Below are 19,458 nucleotides of genomic sequence, written 5' to 3' on the forward strand. Positions count from 1 at the left end.
TATGTGTTTTTCTGGACTAGTTAGTTGATTTTTCAGTCACCATGCCTTTGAAAAGTATTAGTACAAGTTAACTGCTAGGCCTTGTTTGTTTAATCCACTTCCCAAGTGGATTGGAGGCGATTTGGGGGTTTTTGACTTAGATGAGATTTAATCCCCCTCAATCCATATCAATCACCCCCAGAAAACCGAACAAGGCCTTGTAGGGTTGTTTCTGATCTTGTTGCATTGCAATAGTTAGCAAAATGGACTCATGACGATGATTTGTTTTTCTTACAAGCACAGTACTACCTATGCTTACATTTTTTGCTTGATGTTTTAGTTTCACTGTCAAGTCTTCAATGGACTGCAGTTCTGATAGAGTCATCAGAGTGAAGTGGTACATATGTTGATACTATATTGAGGAGGCTAATTGTCATCCTTTCAAGATTGTGACACAAGTGAAACTGCCAAGTGCCAAGGTATGCTCAATGGAGTGGAATCTTCTGAACTGTATTAAATCTTGAACATGTTGGGCTTCTTCCAGTGCCCGCCAGCCCCCCTCTCCCTCTACTCGAAACCACTCAACCCTACTAGGCACCTGACCTCCGCTGTCCCCTCCCGCTCTCAGACCCACCAAGGCCAGCACCAAGTTAACATCTTCTTAGGTTGTGCTCTGGTTATCTAGTAGTAGGACAACTGGCTGGTGTTAGTTGCTGCTTAGATTCTGGTTATATTGTAGTTGTAGTAATGCGAGCACTTGGTGGGAACTGAATGCTAGAAGGATTACGTGCTGCTGCTGTTAGAATCTGCTGTGTCACGTATCTGAATCCCACTGATGCAATTCAAATCTGAGTTTTGTTTGTTTTTCCTTGAGAATATGATTGTGCTATAGGTCTCTGGTTGCTATGTTTCCTGGTGTCTAATATATAAAGTTGTGACTGTATGTGTTAAGAATTAAGGGTGATTTATGCTGTTATTGCGTGCTGTCATGATTTTTAACACATGGAAACTTTTGTGCAATGTCTGAACTTCTATCTACTGATTTGCTTGGAGCGATAAATTCATGTTGCCAGTATTACTGGACTGAAGTTTGTAAGAATCCTTGTATACACTCTATCGCTATAGTGCTATTACTGTGGAACACTAGGATTTTACATTTATCTGATACTGTTGCAATTTTTTTAGCTCAGATAACAAATGATAACTGAAACGACATAATACATAACTTCTACTGTTGCAGGATCATACATTCCAATGTCTTGAGAAGAGGCTCCTCTGTTTCCCTGTGTTTCTGTATAAACTCACAATCAAACACGAGGTACGCATCTCTAATTGCATGCATCTCTACAGCTGCATCTCTTATCAACGTCCGCTGTAGAGGCTGTTTCTTTGAGCAGGATATGCTGAGCCTGAATACAGAAATCAAGCACTCATGGATTCTACTGTTTGCAATCTTACCCTTTGGTTCTCTATGCAGCCAGATTGTTGGGTCAGCTATCTCCAAGGTTCTCTTTGAAAGAGCATCCTCGGCAAATTTGTGCAGATCCAGTGAATCCCTGAATGTGTCGTCTGTTGGGCTTCTTCCGGTAAACATCTCAAGCAGCAATATTCCAAGACTATAAATATCACCATGACTTGAGACCATAGAGCCTTCTCCATACTCTGCAATTAAAATTGTGTGGCAATCAACTTAGCATGCGATATTTGTGTGAAAACTAAAACACAAATAATAATTTCAGTTACCTGGAGCAACATAGCCTATAGAACCTCTAATCACGGTTGAGCTATATGAAGCTTGCATTCTTTTACTTGTATTTTCTTGAAAGATCCTTGATATGCCAAAGTCTCCAACTCGAGCACTCATGTCTTCGGTAAGAAGAATGTTGCTTGGCTTAAGATCACAATGTATTACTGGTGGTTGACAGTAGTTGTGCAGATATTCTACTGCGTCCATGATATCGGTAGCAATATCAAGCCTCTGGGCAAGGCTGAGAGTGTTGTTTTTAGTGGGCTCTTGAGATCTTGGATGGAGCCAACCATCCAAGTTACCATTAGGCATAAATTCAAAAACCAGTGCCTTGAATTCTTGACCTTTGTCGTCGACGCTTGAGCAACACGTTATGATCTTTGTGAGACAACGGTGTCGTATTCTTCTCATGGCCTCACATTCAACCTGAAAACTCTTGGAAGATCCGGATTGCAAAGGATTAAATACCTTGACAGCCAACAACCGATCTGCACTGTCCAAATCACACTTGTAAACTGCACCATGACTTCCTCTTCCAAGCAAGTTAGCTTCTGAAAACCCATTAGTCCCTGTAAATAATGCTTGGTACGAGATTCTTTCATATTGCTCCCCAGCATTTATAGATTGCACTATTCCCTTCTGCCTTCTTTTGAGCTTCTGGCGAAGTATCCAAACAACAAGAATAAGTGAAAGCGACAACAAGATTGCTCCAGCTGTTGCTAGAGAAATTACAAGAGGCTTTGTCATCTTCTTTCTCTTCTTGCTTAAGAGGCTGCTTATAGAGCATGGAGCCAAGTGAATCTGAGGTGTGCCACCGCACAAGTTGATATTCCCAGCAACTGCTATATAAGTGATATTTCTGAAAACACCTCCATGTGGCACCTCGCCTTGCAAATTATTGAAGGATACATCCAATTTGGACAATGCTGTCAAATTCTGTAAAACTGCCGGGATTAAACCTGTCAAGTTGTTGTGTGCTAGGTACAACTCCTGCAGGTTTCCAATATCACCAAGGGCATCAGGAATGTCACCAGAGAACTTATTCATTGTCAGGTTTAGTTTAACGAGTCCCTTTATATTCTTCAGCAGTCGAGGTATACTTCCCTCAAATGAGTTATTGTCTAACAAAAGCCATTCCAACACTATGCAGTTTTGAATACTGTCCGGTATCTTGCCAGACAACTGATTTCCTGATAGAATCAGTTGGTTCAGGTTTGCCAAGCTACCAACTTCATAAGGAAGGGTTCCAGAAAGGGAATTGTACGACAAGTCCAAGTACCAAGAGAGTCCAGGCAATTTGAAAATTTCCCTGGGTATTGAACCATTAAGTTGGTAGTTCGTTGACAAATCAAGTACAAATAGGTTTTTCAACTTCCCTAGGCTTGCTGGAATTGGCCCCTCCAAGTTGCCATAGTATGCATAAAGCCTATTCAACCGCGAAAGATTTCCTAATGACTGCGGAATGAGGCCAGACAAGCTATTGCTGTACAAGCCTAGCTCAATCAAGTTTTCTAGCTTACCAACACTCTCTGGAATCTCTCCAGATATGGAAGTATTTACTATGGCAAGCAAGTTGAGACCAACCAAATTACCTATGTCTGCAGGAATACCCCCAGAGACCCCACTGTCCATTAAGTAGAACTTTTGGAGAGTTGTTGAGAGATTCACAATCGAACCAGGCAGTTGTCCTCCAAATGAGTCGCCTCCGAGTGACAAACGCTCTAGTTGGCTGCAGTTCGCCAAAGAAGAGATGAATTCCCACCCCTCGCTGTTATTTACTTCAAGCTTATTTCCATCCAAGTCCAGTTTTTGGAGAGATCCCAGCCTCCCCAAAGTGGGAGGCACATACCCACTGAATCTATTGTTGCTGAGCCTAAGATTTGTGAGGTATGATAGATTTGATATTGAGGAAGGGATTGGTCCCGTGAAGTGGTTCTCACCCAAGCCAAGAACTTTTATCTTGGAGAACTTGTTGCCGATATCATCAGGAATGCTTCCGTACAGCATATTTACCCCAACCTCAAAAAATTCCAGGGATGACCAGTTGTAGAAAGAAGGTGGAATCATACCAGAGAGATTGTTTCCGAAGATACTAAATCGCCACATGCTGTGTATGTGGCCGAGCCCTGGTGGGATTGAGCCCACAAGCTGGTTGTAGGAGAGATCGAGGTTTTGTAGATTGGACAGATTGGCGAGTGATGCTGGGATGGGCCCTATGAAGCTGTTGTTACTTAGGGAGATTGCTGCCAGGGACAAGAGCTTTTCTCCGAGCTCACCCGGGATGTGCCCGCCAAGCTTGTTATTGTGCACTCCCATTATGATCATGTTGACACATGAGCTCAGGTTTGCAGGGAACATGCCTGAGAACGCGTTGTCGTTCAAGTAGAGCCTCTGCAGGCGGTGGAGGCGCCCGAGGCTCTCAGGGATCTCCCCCTTCAGCCAGTTGAAGCTCAGGTCCAGCGTCCGCAGGAATGTGAGGTTCCCGATGGCTGGGGAGAGCTCTCCGGTGAGCCCGGTGCTGTTCAATCTCACCTCCACCACCCGTGCTGGCCTCCGGTGGCTGCATGTCACGCCCTCCCAGCTGCAGAAGTGGGCGCTGTTGTTCCAGGAGGCCAGCGTAGGAGAGCTGCCATCGCTGAGCTGTGCTCTGAAAGCAAGCAACGCGGCCTTGTCGCCAGCCCTCACCGTGGCGATCATCAGGGCAGCAACAAGTGACCATAGCATGCTCATGACCATGATCCCCATTGCCATGGCGGCTTCTTGGTTTTGTCGCCAGAGCAGCAAATGACCATCTGTGCTTGCCTGCCTTGTGCCTGTTGGAAGCGTTGTGCAGTTATTAAGACAGCGCCTTCACCGGTACCATCTATTTCGGTCCACTTTTTCTTCAAGAAATGATTTAGACACTCCACGGAGCTGTCCAATCTTGATATGACCATATCTCCAACCTGCATTCTAAGGTGGCGACCACCCGCCAGGGATGTCGGCTAAAAAAAGGGATATCAGAAAAACTGCCTAGTTTCGAAAATATCGGTAAAAATAATCCAACACATGGCATCCGATACTATTGATTCTATTACTCCCTCTGAATCTCTGATCCCTTTTAATCCCTTTTAATTGACTTAGATTTAGTACAATACTACTCCTTGTTTTTTTTCCTTTATAGGAGCAGGTCTGTATCAGAGTTTGGCAGATCAGTTTCAAGCACAGTGGAATGCAGATGCATCTTCAGAAATGATTCTCCATTACAAAGTAATGAGAATTGTACTGATGATGCTATCTGAATGTGCAATCATTTCAGTGTACAATTTCTGCAGCTGATTACGAAAGGAACGCGAATTCTGCTGATGCTATCTTTAGTTCTGTACGCATGACTCACAAAATGACACGGAGATGTTGCTGCAAGCGGGCGAGCCTAGACCCTTTTGGCCCGGGCGACAAGCATCGTTTTCGTATCGCTTTCCTCCTTTGGGGTGTCATCTAGAAGTCCTTGCCCCTGTTTGTGATTCTTGCTGAGATGGATGCACACAACATTGCATATGGCTAAGAGCATGTCTAACAGGCCCCTTATAACCCGTCCACCCCGTAAAATTCCGGCGGGATACGGGGCAGGCACGGTTTGGGCCGTCTAGCCGGCCCCGTATTCGGGCCAGCCTGTTTCGGCGGAATACGGGGACCAGGAAATCCGCCCCGCCGCTCCCTACTTATACCGGGTGCAGGTGCGAGTGAGGGGTTAACCCCTCACTCGCAACCCTAGCTCCGCCGTCCGCCGCCACCTCCCTAGTTAGCTCCAGCGAGAAATCCCGCACTCCCTAGCTCCGCATTTCACCCCAGCTCCGGCATGGACGCACGCCGCCGCAGTACCGCCTCGCCGGCGAGCGGATCGAAGCGATCCCGCTCGCCGGACAACGTGGAGGATGCGTGGCGTCTCCAATGCAAGAGATCCGCCGCCGGGAGCCGCCGTGCTGCCTGCAGGTATGCCGGCGCCGCGTACGTCCCGTCGAAGCTCGTTGAGTTCGCGGCGGGCGGTCGCTGGTACAAGGAGGATCCACCGCTCAAGCTGATGAGCGGCCCCGCCTTCGACAACTGGCGCGCCGAGTGGGAGCGCCAACGCCGGCGAAGGCGGCTTGGAACGCGACCATCGGGAGCACCAGCGGTGGAGGAGCTCCGCTCGCCGGCGAGGAGGAGGAGGACCCCGACTTCTTGAAGGCGATAGAAGAGTCCCTCAACGGGTTTCCCGGGTTTTTAAATTTACGAATTTACGGGGTGAAATACGGGGTCTGCTAGACGGAACGGTGTATCGACGAGCACTTTTTTTATACGGAGCAAAAAATCACGAAATACGGGACAGAAAAGTAAGGGCCTGTTAGACGACATTAAGCAGCATGTGGATGTTCCAATGTGGTCTTCTTGTTGATGCTTTCACAAAGTATTCTAGCATGCTGGAGTTGCTGATACGTGACGACGATCCTAGGAGGTAACCTCCACCAAGACCGTTCGCCTCGGTTATGACCCGCACGCGGTTGGCGAGGGGGTGTTAGAGCAGCCACGTCCTCCAAAGCGTCACCTAAACCGCGTCGGATTGAGCGTTTGGGGAACGTGTTTTATTTGTGCCGCCTTTAGGGGACATCGCTCCCCAGCCGCGTCCCCCAAACGCCCCCCCCAAATGAATATTGGTGCACGAAAATAAAGGTTTTCATTCAATTTTGATTATATATTACAAAGTTCGAATGAAAACGGCTAGATTTCATCTAAACCTAGACTACTGACCGCCCGGCGGTGCGTTCGATGGCCCCGCCCCGTCGTCGCCTCCCCTACGCCGCAGCTCCTACTGCGCGCGACTGAACTCCTTGCGTTGGGCGGTGGCCAGATGCCGCCGCTCCAGCCGCGCGTCCTCCTCCGCCCACCCCTGCTGCGCCGCCTGGAGGGAGAGCTCGACGGCGCGACGAATCTGCGCCTCTTCGCGGGCACGGGCGTCGTCCTCGAGCTTTTTCTCCGACTCGAAGGACTCGACGAGCGCGCGTTGCTGATCGTCCATCTCGTCCGGGTGCGGCCCGTCGTCGTCGGACCACTCGAACTCATCGTCGTCGTCGTCCTCCACCTCGGTCTCCTCCGCCTCGGCCTCCTACTCCATTGGCGCCTCCTCCTCCACATCTGTCCGCCGCCAACACATCGCCGCCACCTCCCCTAGATCATCGCCGCCGCCAACACGTCGGCCTCCGCCGCCAACTGGTCCGCCCGCCTAACCTAGATCGCCGCCAGCGCCGCCTCCCGCTGCTGACGCTCCTCCGGCGCCAGCTGCTGCTGGCGCTCGATCGAGTCCCGCCGCCGGCGCTCGATCGCCTCCCGCCGTTCACGGTACAACGCCTCCCGCTCATCGCGCTGGCGCCGGCGTTCATCAGCCCACCGCTGCTCCATCTCCTCTGTCCGGCACCGTCGCGCCTCTTCTCCCGCCGAGGCGTCGAACGCCGCAACGGTCTCGCACTGCTTCTCGTGCCACGCTGCTGCCGCCACGGCCTCGTCAGCAGCGGGGCCATGGGCGCAGAACGCCGCTTGACAAGGTATTAACTTGTCAATGCCTACGGGTTGTAGACTAGGGTTTAGTTGGAAGTAGATGGCAAGTAGATCTCGAAGGTTTCAGCCGAAAAGTACTCGACGATTATGAAAACTAGGGTTTTGAGAGACAATGATTCGATCCTTTCTTCGTCCCTCGACTCCCCCTTATATAGGAGGCGGATCCGAGGGATTCGTGTTGTACAAGTTACAGAGTCCGGGAAGGTTTCTAATTCATCCCGCAAGATTACAAATAATGCTTCCTATTACAACTCTAGCTTTCCTTAATAATATCTTGGGCTTCCGAATCTTCTTATTCTTCGAGTAGTGGACCTTCAGTAAACCCCGGGTATCATCTTCGGCAGGCCCATTTGGGATGCCTATGTCAGTAGCCCCCGAGATTTTGCTTGAATCGTAGAGTCAGGGAAAATCTCCACTGTTTATTTTTATTCGACAACTTTAAATTTTCTATATTTCTTCACATAAATTTCTATATTGTACAGGGATAATGGTAATTGGGGCTAGTTCATCTGACGGACCAGGTACTAGTTAACTGCTCTAGTGGCAATCCGCAAAAACCTACTTCAAGATCACGTCCCTGGACATGATCTCGGGATACTGGTGTAAACTTCGACAGGTGCCGCTTAAGGTCTTACCATTCTGGCGAGTCCCAGTCAAATTTATCGGGTACCTAACGTGTCCGTTAGGATTTTTGTTCGTATCTGTTGATACGGATAAAAGTAGCAAACCGACGTCAGAGACGGCGCCACGCCTCACAGAACGGATCTGAGGTCTTACCTTCGCAAAGTTTTGCGGCATTCAGAAATTGATCGCAACTTTGGCGTTCTGAGAATATATTGTCGAGTGCTTATTCGGCTGTTGGAATGGCACATTTTATTGAGTCAAAGATGACTTATATTGCTCTCCCGATGGGAGTATATGCAGAGTTATTTATAACTCGAAATATACTCTTTTGCTCTTCTATCTTTCTTTTTTATAATTTCATCGGGCACGCGAACAGCGTTCCCGATGGGAGTAGCCCCCGAGGCTACAACCAAGGACTTGTGCTTGGGTGTAGGCTCCACGTCTTATGCCGCTATATTGTCTTTCTCTCCCGAAGTTTTATAATTTTCTCGGGTGCGCGAACAGCGCTCCCGATGGGAGTAGCCCCCGAGGCTATGAACAAATATTTGTATTTGATCATAGGCTCACGCCATTTCTATTTTTTCTTTCTTGATCTTTTCATTTTTTCAAAGTAGCCCCCGAGCATTTGATCAAAAACTTGTGTTTGATCAGAGGCTCACAAATATTTTCCATGTCGCCTTTTATGAAGCTGTTGAGGCGAATTTTTTCTTCCGCCAAGGTGACGCTATTGCTGACGATAGCCACGACTGCAAATCCGAAAATCACGACAAATCTTCTCCCGCTGCCTTGCGGGCCCAATTTATCCACTATCTTGACACGTCGTGCAAGTGGGGGACATACGTCCTCCGCTTTTTCTGGCGCACGTACCATAACTTCTCCAATGTTAAAATATTTTTTTCCCTTGTTTCCACGTGGCTATCATCTGCCGCACACTTTTCCAATCCAACGGTCCGCCGCTTCGCCGCACCTCTATATAAGATCTCCTTCTTCTTCCTCGAGCACTTCCGCTCGCGTCGTTCTCCTGCTCTCCTCTGCAAAATCTCCTCCTACGCTCCACAATTCCCTAAGCTCATCTTCTCCAAGCTGCATTCCCGCGCCATTGTTGATGCCACCGCGTCGGTTGATCAGGCACAGCACGCCGGAATCATCAATGGCTGCCGTGGATCTGGGAGCCGCGGAGTGGGAAAGGTCCAAGATTTCCACCCAGGACATCAATCTCCTGAAGAAGCTGGGGATCAGCAAGAAGCCCAAGGCGCTGTGCTTCCCTAGTGAAGAAAGCTACCCAACCCCTCCAATGGGGTATCGGGTAAGTTTTGTCGACCACCTCATCCGCGGTCTCTCCGCCCCCATTCATCCTTTCCTCCGCGGACTGCTTTTCATTTATGGTCTGCAACTTCACCACCTCACGCCAAATTCTATCCTCCACATCTCCATTTTCATCACCCTCTGCGAAGCCTTCCTTGGCGTCCAGCCTAACTGGGCGCTATGGAAGCGCATTTTCTTCTGTCACCGTAATGGCTCTCCCAATGTCGCCTATAATATAGGCGGCGTTGTAATTTCCGTTTGCCCCACCGTCGATTACTTCGACGTCAAACTCCCTGACTCAGTTCAAGGGTGGCGCAAGAAGTGGTTGTACATTCAGGAGGAGAACCATGGATGTGCTGAAGACAACATCCCTCCTTTCGATGGCGCCGAAAAAATCCTTCGCCGCCGCTCCTGGGACGCAGAAGCTACCGAAGAAGAAAAGATATCGATAGAGGCCCTGATGACTCGCATCCATGAGTTGCAAAATACTCGCGGCAAGGAGCTGTCAGGTATTCAGATCACAGCGTATTTTCTTAGAACTAAGGTGCAGCCTCTTCAAGCTCGCAAATACCCTCTATGGAAGTATGCTGGCGACAAGGATGTAAATCGGTTGTCGACGGATTTAGAGGTCAAGGATTCAGAAAAGCTTGTCCGAAAAATCTCATCTCTCAGCAAAAAAGATCCTGTCCCGTCTTCTTGCCGTGTAAAACCATACAGCGCCACCAATCCACTTCCCAAGGTAACCTTTGTTGATTGATTTGTTATTGCCTTGCTATCTTTTTGTAACTCCTTTTTTGACATCTTCCCCTGTTTTTTGTATAGAACCATCCAAATCTTGTCTCGCTTCCTCCCCTTCCTGAAGGTGGAGAAGTCGAGGAAAGGGCCGTTGTCACCGACGACAACCAAGATGCCCCCTCTTTTGTGAATGAACCCGTGGATTCTCTAAAATCTGCGGGATCTTCTGAAAAGGAGGCTGCCTCCGAAGGCACTGCATCGGCACAATCTCCTCCTCCTGCTGTTTCTCCAAGGAACAAGAGGAAGAGGAATGATGCCGAAGATTCCGGCACCTCCAAAGCCGAAGAAGTTGGTCCTTCACGTCAGAAGGCAACTTATGATCCATATCTTGAATCCCTCATCAGCTCGTAAGTCACTTTTATTTCCCCTTATTTTTGTACTCGAAGATTTTTATCTATCTTGCTTTTTATGCTGTCGACTTTTAATCACAGTGATGATGAGGAAGAAGTACCAACTCTTGATGTGGCTGCTCGAACGAGTACGTCACATACTTTAATTGTTTCGGAGACGCCCATTGAAGGAGAGGAATCCTCGCCTCCTCAACAAAACGTTGGCGCTCCTACTCCTCCTTCAAGCCCTCTTGTCCCTTCACCAAAAAGGACACGGGTGAAAACGATCGTGGAGCCTACCCTCCAATTGGGTAGCTCCTCCAATCCTCTCTTGGATGATGTAAGTTCTTAATTTGCTTGTCGCTATCTATATTTCCTCCGTTTGCTTCTTTATACCTTCATATTTTTCCCATACCGACGTTTTCTTTCTTTGTCCTTCTTTGACAGCCTATGATCAAAGATCTTGTTCGTATCGGTGCCCAATTCATTGGGTACCGTGAATATGCCAGCAAAACTGAAGGTAATAACTTTTTGATGACCCTTGTTCACAACTTCTTGCTCTTGTTTTGTCGCAATTTTGACGATTCTTTACTATTTTGGCAGAGAAACTTGCAGAAGCCAACAAGCTTGTCGACACTCTTGCTCAGAAACTGGAGCAAAGTGAAACGGCTCGCAAGAAAACTGAACTTGACGCTAGCCAAGCTAGAGCAGAGGCTGATAAGGCCAAGGCAAAAGCTGCTGGTGTCGAAGATCTGCAAAAAAGACTTGATGACGCCGAAACTGCTTTGAACGAGCACAAGGCCGCACAGGCTACTCGTGAACAGGCTATCATCAAGCGCTTGAACACGCAGAATCGGCGCTTCCTTGGTAATTTTGTCGATCCCTTCTATCTTTCTTAGATTTACTTTTCCTTGCTTGCTGTCGACCAACATATATGGCCTGTGGCAGGTAAAACAAACCAAGAATTTGAGCTTGAAGATCCCGACAATGATCCTCTCCTTGACGCACTCTCTTTCCTGGAGTTTCATGGAACCGAAGTTCGCGAAGGCATGGAGCATGCTGACACAGGATTATCAAGGCTGTTCCCCTACTTCTTCCCGAAGAAAGAGGAGCCCAAGACTTTTCTTGCTCTTGCCAAGAACTTCAATCCACCAGAAGATCTTGGACTGAAGATGCGCCAGGAGAACATGAAGATTGCTGTCGAAAGCACTGTTGCCTTGGTCGCCGATAGCCAACAAACTATCGACCGGGCGAAAGTAGGCGACACGGACCGGATAGAGCAAACAAAATGGCGATCTTTGATCAAGGCAGCCAAGCCCAACACGAAGAAAATCTTGGCCTATCTCGGGATCAAGCCATCTGCAACTCCTAGCTCATCAAGGCCGGAGGTCTAGTTGAATGCCTCTTCTTTTTTATTTTTCTGTTTCTTTAGCTATTGTCGCCATATTAGCTTTGGTGACAATTACCTTAGTAGTCCTTTTGAAGAACTCCTTCTGTAATATCTATGTAAATTTCCTGAAGATCAATGGAATTCTGTCTTGCGCGGTCATTTGATATTGAAATTTTCTTTTCCAGTTGATTTTTGATAACTACTCTGCCAGTCCTCGTGCTGCCGATACTTCTCCTGCTTCCTCCTTCTCGAAGAAAACACTAGTCGATGATAATCTCATCGAAGGTTCTTCAAGCAAACATTTGTCGCAAGATTTGCAAGAACTTCGACAGCAACTTCAATCCATGAAAAAACAAACTCTAGCAATGATGGAACAATCTCGAAAAGCATCCGAGAGAGAGAAAATCGCTCTTCAACAAGCCAAAGAGGCCATAGCTGCCAAGGAAGCTGCTGTGTCGGAAGCTGAGAAAGCCACTACTCGAGAAAATAGCATGCTCGAGCCAATCCTCTGGATCTTGAAGGCCGTCGAATTTCTTGAAGTTATCAGGTAACTTGAATCCTGAAGGGACTCGAGTTTTTCGAACTCTCCTCGTGAAGCACGGCAAGCCACACATATCCTCGTCGTCTAACTCTGGGGACTGCCGATGTTCCCTTCTGCTTTGTCGCGCTCTATCGACCCTTGCTTGTGCTGCCGCGTCCCTTGCTCCACTTGGTCCTTCGGGAGCTGCTGCTGTTGCTGCCGCAGGTCGTGGACTATTTTGCCTTGTTGTTCCTTCGGGAGGTGTTGTTACAAACGCCGTTCCCATGGCTCCAACTCCTGCCATTGCCATGTTGTACAATGCCTCCCTTGGATCTCCTGGGGGTGGTTTGGATGCAAGGATGAAAGCTTGTGTCGCCATATACCCAGCTTCTGGTGTCTTGGGTATGATGTTCCCTCTCGTGTCTATCGGCATAAAAGACATGTCGAGGTTTTGCACCAAGTGCTCTCTTTCTCCTTCAGGTACGTTTTGTAACCTTGATCTTGCTCTGTTCCGAGCTTCTCTGTGGCTATCACCCGAAGTTCTAGATTGTCGACTCAGCTCTGCCCTTCGTCTACTTGATGCAGAGGCTGCCTCCTTTCTTCTGTTTAGCTCAGCTGTCTGTTTTTCCAATTCCCTTGCAGCTCGTGCGAGCCTATATTGATATGCTTGTAATTCTTCCGGCGTGGCTGTGGTAGCCAATGGTTCTGAGCCATCCATAGCTCTTGCGGCTCTGTCCCATGCTGCTTGCGGAAGTCGTACTCTGTCTCGCGGCTGTGGCCCGATATATTTATTCCCTAGGCCTCGTCGCAAATCAGAGGGATCGACGTATGGATTTCCCAAATCGTCGAAAGCCTCAGATGTTTCCTCCTGATCATGACTTGGTTCTCCGATGACATAAATCTGATGATACTTTGTATTCAGATCTATGTTGGGTTTGGTGACACCATCATGAAGATTGGCGAAGACCTTGCCCATCGTAGTAGATTTGTCGATGAAGTCGTAGTCTGTCGACACTCGCTTGAGCCATCGCTTATATAGGAGTCCGCAGATGACTCAAGCGACATGTCGCCGAAGATCTTGGCAAGTTTTTCTCTTGCCCTGGTGTCGATGAAGCGTGACGACGAAGTTTCTTCCTCTCCTGATTCGGTTGACGATGTATAGCTTGAAAAATCGGAATCGACCGTCGACGATCCCAACGAAATCGGAATTTCGACACGATACGATCCCTCTTTCTCGACGAGAAAGTGAAATCTTCCGAACGTCATCTCCATAGGCTCCTCCAGATACGCATATGCATCCAAACGGGAGGGCGGGTGAGGAACAAAATCAACAAGACCAGTTGCGATCTGTTTACCTCGATCCATCGCGTTGCTTGCGGTTGATGAAGTCGACGATCTTGCGGTTGATGAAGTCGACGATCTTGAACGTGCCATCGAGATCAGATCCTTGACGTCTCTAGTTCCCACAGACGGCACCAATTGACAAGGTATTAACTTGTCAATGCCTACGGGTTGTAGACTAGGGTTTAGTTGGAAGTAGAGGGCAAGTAGATCTCGAAGGTTTCAGCCGAAAAGTACTCGACGATTATGAAAACTAGGGTTTTGAGAGACAATGATTCGATCCTTTTTTCGTCCCTCGACTCCCCCTTATATAGGAGGCGGAGCCGAGGGATTCGTGTTGTACAAGTTAGAGAGTCCGGGAAGGTTTCTAATTCATCCCGCAAGATTACAAATAATGCTTCCTATTACAACTCTAGCTTTCCTTAATACTATCTTGGGCTTCCGAATCTTCTTATTCTTCGAGTAGTGGGCCTTCAGTAAACCCCGGGTACCATCTTCGGCAGGCCCATTTGGGATGCCTATGTCACCGCTAGATCCGCCGCCTGCGCCGCCTCACGCTGCTGACGAGGCCGCTGCTGCTCCATTGCCTTCCGCCGCAGCTGACGGTGTGCACGCCAGTTCTGCATCCCTCGCCGCCGCCGCTCTTCCCGGGCCGCGGGGTCGGTGTCGACCTGGGATTCCGGGACTGCAAGTGGAGGAGACGGCGGGAAGTGGCCAGCGCGGGGGCGGTTCGCCATTGCCACTGGTGGTGGAGTAGACGGCGGTGGAGCGACGAGGGTTGTGTTTGTTGCCGGCGGGTGTGGTGGCTACCATTGAGCCGGGAGACCTTTTATAGACGCCAGCGTCGGGAAGGAAGCGCGGGAACAGGCGAGAAGGGGCGGGAAGATCGCGCGGGAACGGCCGGTGGCGTTCGAACGCCGGCTACGCGTGGAGGCTGTGCAGCACCGACGAGACGTCTCGCCTGCCCCTCCGTCGCCATTAAGGCAAAGATGCCGCCGTGTGTCACTGCGCGCGAATAACTTCCGTCGCGAGGTAGACGACGGTTAGGTTAAAATTAACTGTGCCGCTGACGCATCGGGCCCGTCTCGGTTCGTCTCGCTTTTCGTTGTGTCCGGCGTGCCCGAAGCGTCCCCTGTTGGACGGGGACGGGCTCGGGGCGCCGGACACCGTATCGGGGTGCGCCGGACGGCTTTCGGGGACGCGGCTGGAACATTTTTTTGTCCGGCGCGCCTCAAATTGCTTTAGGGGACTCTTTGGGGGACGCGGCTAGAGATGCTCTTATGGTATTAGGCCGGTCTCTCCGCTAATTAACCGTCAAACTATCTTCTTAATTAATAAAGATGACACGTATTTTGTCTTGTTTAATTTTTTTGTCAATCGTGTGTTAGGAACATTATATTCTTTTCCCTGTAATTATTTTTCTTCACTTATTATAATGAAAATCTTAATGAATTTTCCTAACAAAAGTAAAAAAGAGGGTGGTCTGTCGCTAATTAACCGTCAAACTATCTTATTAATTAATAAAGATGATAAGTCTTTTGTCTTGTTTAATTTTTTTTGTCAATCGTGTGTTAGGAACATTATATTCTTGTTCCTGTAATTTTTTCTTCACTTACTACTATATTGAAAATCTGAAAGAATCTTCCTAACAAAAGTGAAAAAGAGGGGTTCAATTTGTTAGGTGCGGATATATAGGGTCGAAACCCACCGGCAAGCCAAACAAATTTTAGGTGGGGCGCCCGCGCAAGGCATCGGCGATTTTCTTATCAAGGCGAAAGCGCCGGAAAAACAGCCTTTTTATCTCGCGTTGTACCACACGAGTCCCCCCGTGATCAACCTCGCAAATTCAAAGGGATCGCGGTCGGTTTAGGGTTACACACGTGCACCATGCGGTACACTCGTTACGCGGGCGCTCCAACCTTGCCACACATCCCCCTCGTCTCGTTGCGTGCTGGCCAGCCGCGCGGGTATATAAGTAAGGTGGAATCGCTCTGCGGGAGCGAGGTGGGACTAAATAGTGTGCATGGCGTCCGTGATGGGTTGGCGAGCGAGGGATGGCTGGGCCGGCCTCCTGGCCCCGTTCCCAGGGCCAGCAGCAGGGCCACGAAGGCGGGAAACGGAAACGACTCCCTCAGGTAGTGGCGTCCAAGTATAAAACTGATACATGCGTGGAAATTGTCTTTGCACACGGGTCTGTGCGACCCTACTACTCTACGCCAAACTCAAAACTACCAAATGCATCTTCACTCTAAAGCATCCCAAACAATGTCGGATCGAACGTTTATAGATGTTTTTTCTTCCTGCCGTGTTTTTGGGACGCCGCAGCCCAGCCGCGTCCCCAAACACAACCCCCAAACATAAATTTAAATAGTTTAATTTAACAGAGATTGTTCCCGTTGAAGTCATCGCGATTGAAATAGCCGCGATCAAAGTACTGGATGCACGATCATATTTTTTTAAATTGGTATTGTATTAATTAATCAACAGGGTTTTGATTACAATCATTCCAAGCCAATCTCGACATGCAGGTCGAGACTGCACTTAGTAACACACCACTATTCAACTCTCTACGACTCATCGGACATATAGCATGATCCACCATATTGCAATTTCTATCAATCTTCACTGGAAAGACTTGGCGATCATGAGGCTTTTTCAATCTAAATTCCTTTACAACAATGCCTAGATAAGCTCTGTTAAGGTTTTCATTGCTAAAGGCTTCTAACACAGCAGAATAATCAATTTTGATGATGAGGTTCTCCGAGGAATATTGTAGAGAAATCTCTCGTCCTTGTAGACAAGCAATTCCTTCACCCATGGCTGCAGACCTACGGTGTGGAATAACACCCCATGCCGAGCAGATAATTGCACCATTAAGGTCTCGCAAAGACCGCACCCGAGTGACCTTTCTTATCGCTTTCTAGGACGCGCGAACATAAATTAGAAGAAGGAATTCAATGACACCGACGGTGCAACCTGAGTTGATGTAGACCCGTCAAGCACGACGACCTCGCCGGGCTCTGCTCGGTATGGCTGCTCCGTCGCTGATGCCGAGGCCGACGTCGATGCCGATGACGAGGCCGCTGTCGTCGACGCGCCTGCTGGTGCTGGCTCTGCGGCGCGTCGTACGTCGGGGAGAAGAACAAGGTGTTGGGGTTGAAACCGCCATGCGACAGCGCATCATCGTACCGCAGCGACAAGTTCGGTGTCAGGCACCCAGGCGTCGCTGATGCGGCCTCGCCATAGAAACCGGGTGTCGACAGGAACGCCACTCCCGAAATGTACGAGATGGCCGGTGTACTCCATGGGCTTGCGGAGGAAGCAACGAGACACGCGGCCATCATGGCCTTCTGCTGCGCACGCGCTGCCACCGTATTCTTCTCCTGCTTCACCACCCGCCACCCCCTCTGCTCCGCCATCGACAAGTTGCGCCGCATGTAGTCTTGCTGCCACCTTTCGTCGGTCCAGCCTTCCAGCTTCTTCCTCACCACCGGCGCCTTCCATGACTTTGCGAAGGGCGCCTTCGGCCCCTTCGTCACTCCTTGCCCGATGGCTTGGTGGCCGCTTTCTTGGACACTTTTTTGGGGCTTGTCGATGGCGCCATGGCTAGGAGAGAGTAGCAGCGGCGGGAGGGAGAAATGAATTGGCGGGAGGGGGTGAAATCTCTTGGTAGGGTAGAAATGTGCGGCTGGAGGGTGTGAAATCTCTTGGTAGCGTAGAAATGTGCGTCTGGAGAGCGGGATGTGGCAGGAGAGGCGTGATGTGGCGGGATGCTGGTTAAATTTCAATGTGTCAATGACGCGTCGGGTCCACCACTCCCCGCCTCGCTTCTCGCTCTGTTTGGCGCGCCCGAAGCGTCCCCGGTGAAACGGGGACGGACTCGGGGCGCTGGACACCGCACTGGTCCGCGTCGCGCGGAAGGAGGCTTTGGGACACACGACTAGTGACGAAAATATATCTGATGCGTCCCAGAAAATCTTTTAAGAACACTTTGGGGGACGTTGCTAGAGATGCTCTAAGTAGCCAGTTACAAGCTTGTCTTCTTAATCGGGACATGCATTCCCTTGTAAACCATTCCATCCTCTCTCTCTTGGTGCTAGTCTCCATTTCACTCCTCTTGCTGCACACGACATAGTAAATTCTCCACTTGGAGGTAGAGGAGGAAGACCGAGATCGTTGATCTATGCCGAGTGCCGATGCTCTATTCATTTTTCGCTATTAGAGCTGGATCGTGTAACTAGGAACCGTCCTCCATCCACAAATGCAAGTAATTCGTTGATTCTCAAGCTGTTTTTGCAAATAAACTATCTTCTCACAATTCCTCTTGAATAATAAAACCTTGGATCCATCACACCACAATCCAGTTTATTCCACTTTATTAGTACGAGATGCAGCTGGTAGCTGCAGATACAACATTACATGTAGTAGTAGCTTCTTATTTCTCTTCGCGCTGGAGCAGCAGCTCGTTGTCGCCGCAGTTGACGAACTGGTAGCTGACGATAAGGTGGCCCTGCTGCACTCCCAGCCCGTTGGTGTCAATCCTGCTGAACACCGTGTCGTAGTCCAGGTCCAGCCCGCCGTTGCTGCACTGGTCGACGATCCTCGCAGTAATCTGTGCGCCGGTCGCCGTGTTGGTCACCTATGCAGATTCAGACGGCAAATCCGTTAGCCAATACTACATACTAGCTAGAAAAACAGAGCAAGACTGCAATCGCCCTTACCAGGAGGCACTTGCCGCACGATTCCTGGCCGCGGGGCCCCGCCGGCCCGCAGAAGGCGGTCCAGCCGTACTTGGAGCGCCAGGCGAGCGACCTACCGCCGTCCCAGGTGGAGCAGTAGGCGCTGGCGGTGTAGAGGTCCCAGTTGATGCTCCTCGGGTTGTAGTAGTTGTATGTGGCGCGCACGTTGGACGCCGACTGCGCCGCGACCATGGCAGCCGCCGCGCACAGCAGGACCATCGCTAGTGCCACACGTCCGGCCATCGCCGTCGTCGCCGTAGGAGAGAGGATCGATCTGTATGTGCAAAACGGACCGAGAGGTTGTGAACCGGTGGTGTTGATGGAAATAGTCTATTCCGGCAGGGAGTATTATATAGAGTTGGGAGCTAGTTGGACCTGATATCAACACATACTAGTATGGGTGGACTTTTCTTTCTCCATGCAGGTTTTTCCACAACAATTACATGTGGCAACAGGGACGTATATGTATATACTAGATGGACACAGCGAGCTAGTTGGACGTGGCACCAACACATACGGTGGACTTTTCTTTCTCCGTGCAGGTTTTCCACATCTAATCAATAATTCCATGTGCTAACAAGGACGTATATATATCAGCTAATCATCTTCCACACTGTTTGGCTAGCTCATTTTAACCAAGTTTTCTGGAAACAAAAGTACTTCCTCTTTTCTACGTTGATTAGTACCTTAATTATTTTGAGGTGGTAGATTCCCAGTTCCTGGACATGTGCTAATTAATTCCTGGAGAAATGTCCCTCTCTTCTTGTCACAACACAATTTAAGCACGGGATATCGACCTGCATGCTGATTCTTCTTCAGGTTTAAGTTGTTGGCTAACTCAAATTAAGTAAGAGCATCTCCAACATATGAGATGATGTAAAATAGGACAATTGAAAAATGTCTTAGGGTACCAATTTTTGGGTTTCATGGCACCCGCTCCAGATGATATAAAATAGGCTAGTACCAAAATTTCAGATGATGTAAAATAGGACACTCAGACTTGTCTCTCTTCTTCACAATTTCAAACATATACGAATCAAATGATGTCAAACTCATCTCAAATAGCACACAAATAATATAAAATAATACTAAAATGTTACATCAGCGCAAATGGTTCA

General features: G+C 49.0%; 2 protein-coding genes across 2 annotated transcripts; both read right to left on the bottom strand.

Moving 5' to 3' along the window:
• Nucleotides 1–1,071: 1,071 nt before the first annotated feature.
• LOC124661984 (receptor kinase-like protein Xa21) lies at nt 1,072–4,477 on the bottom strand. The gene is made up of 2 exons (XM_047199875.1): nt 1,723–4,477; nt 1,072–1,641 (listed from the first exon to the last, which is right to left on the bottom strand). Exons 1-2 carry the CDS (start codon nt 4,475–4,477, stop codon nt 1,208–1,210), a joined length of 3,189 nt encoding a protein of 1,062 aa, XP_047055831.1. The 3' UTR covers nt 1,072–1,207.
• A 13,448-nt stretch (nt 4,478–17,925) lies between these two features.
• LOC124665332 (pathogenesis-related protein PR-4-like) lies at nt 17,926–18,662 on the bottom strand. Its single transcript, XM_047202747.1, has 2 exons — nt 18,323–18,662; nt 17,926–18,240 (listed from the first exon to the last, which is right to left on the bottom strand). Exons 1-2 carry the CDS (start codon nt 18,581–18,583, stop codon nt 18,037–18,039), a joined length of 465 nt encoding a protein of 154 aa, XP_047058703.1. The 5' UTR covers nt 18,584–18,662; the 3' UTR covers nt 17,926–18,036.
• Between the last annotated feature and the right edge of the window lie 796 nt (nt 18,663–19,458).

The sequence above is a fragment of the Lolium rigidum genome, chromosome 6 (genome assembly GCF_022539505.1).
Source record: "Lolium rigidum isolate FL_2022 chromosome 6, APGP_CSIRO_Lrig_0.1, whole genome shotgun sequence".
NCBI lineage: Eukaryota > Viridiplantae > Streptophyta > Magnoliopsida > Poales > Poaceae > Lolium > Lolium rigidum.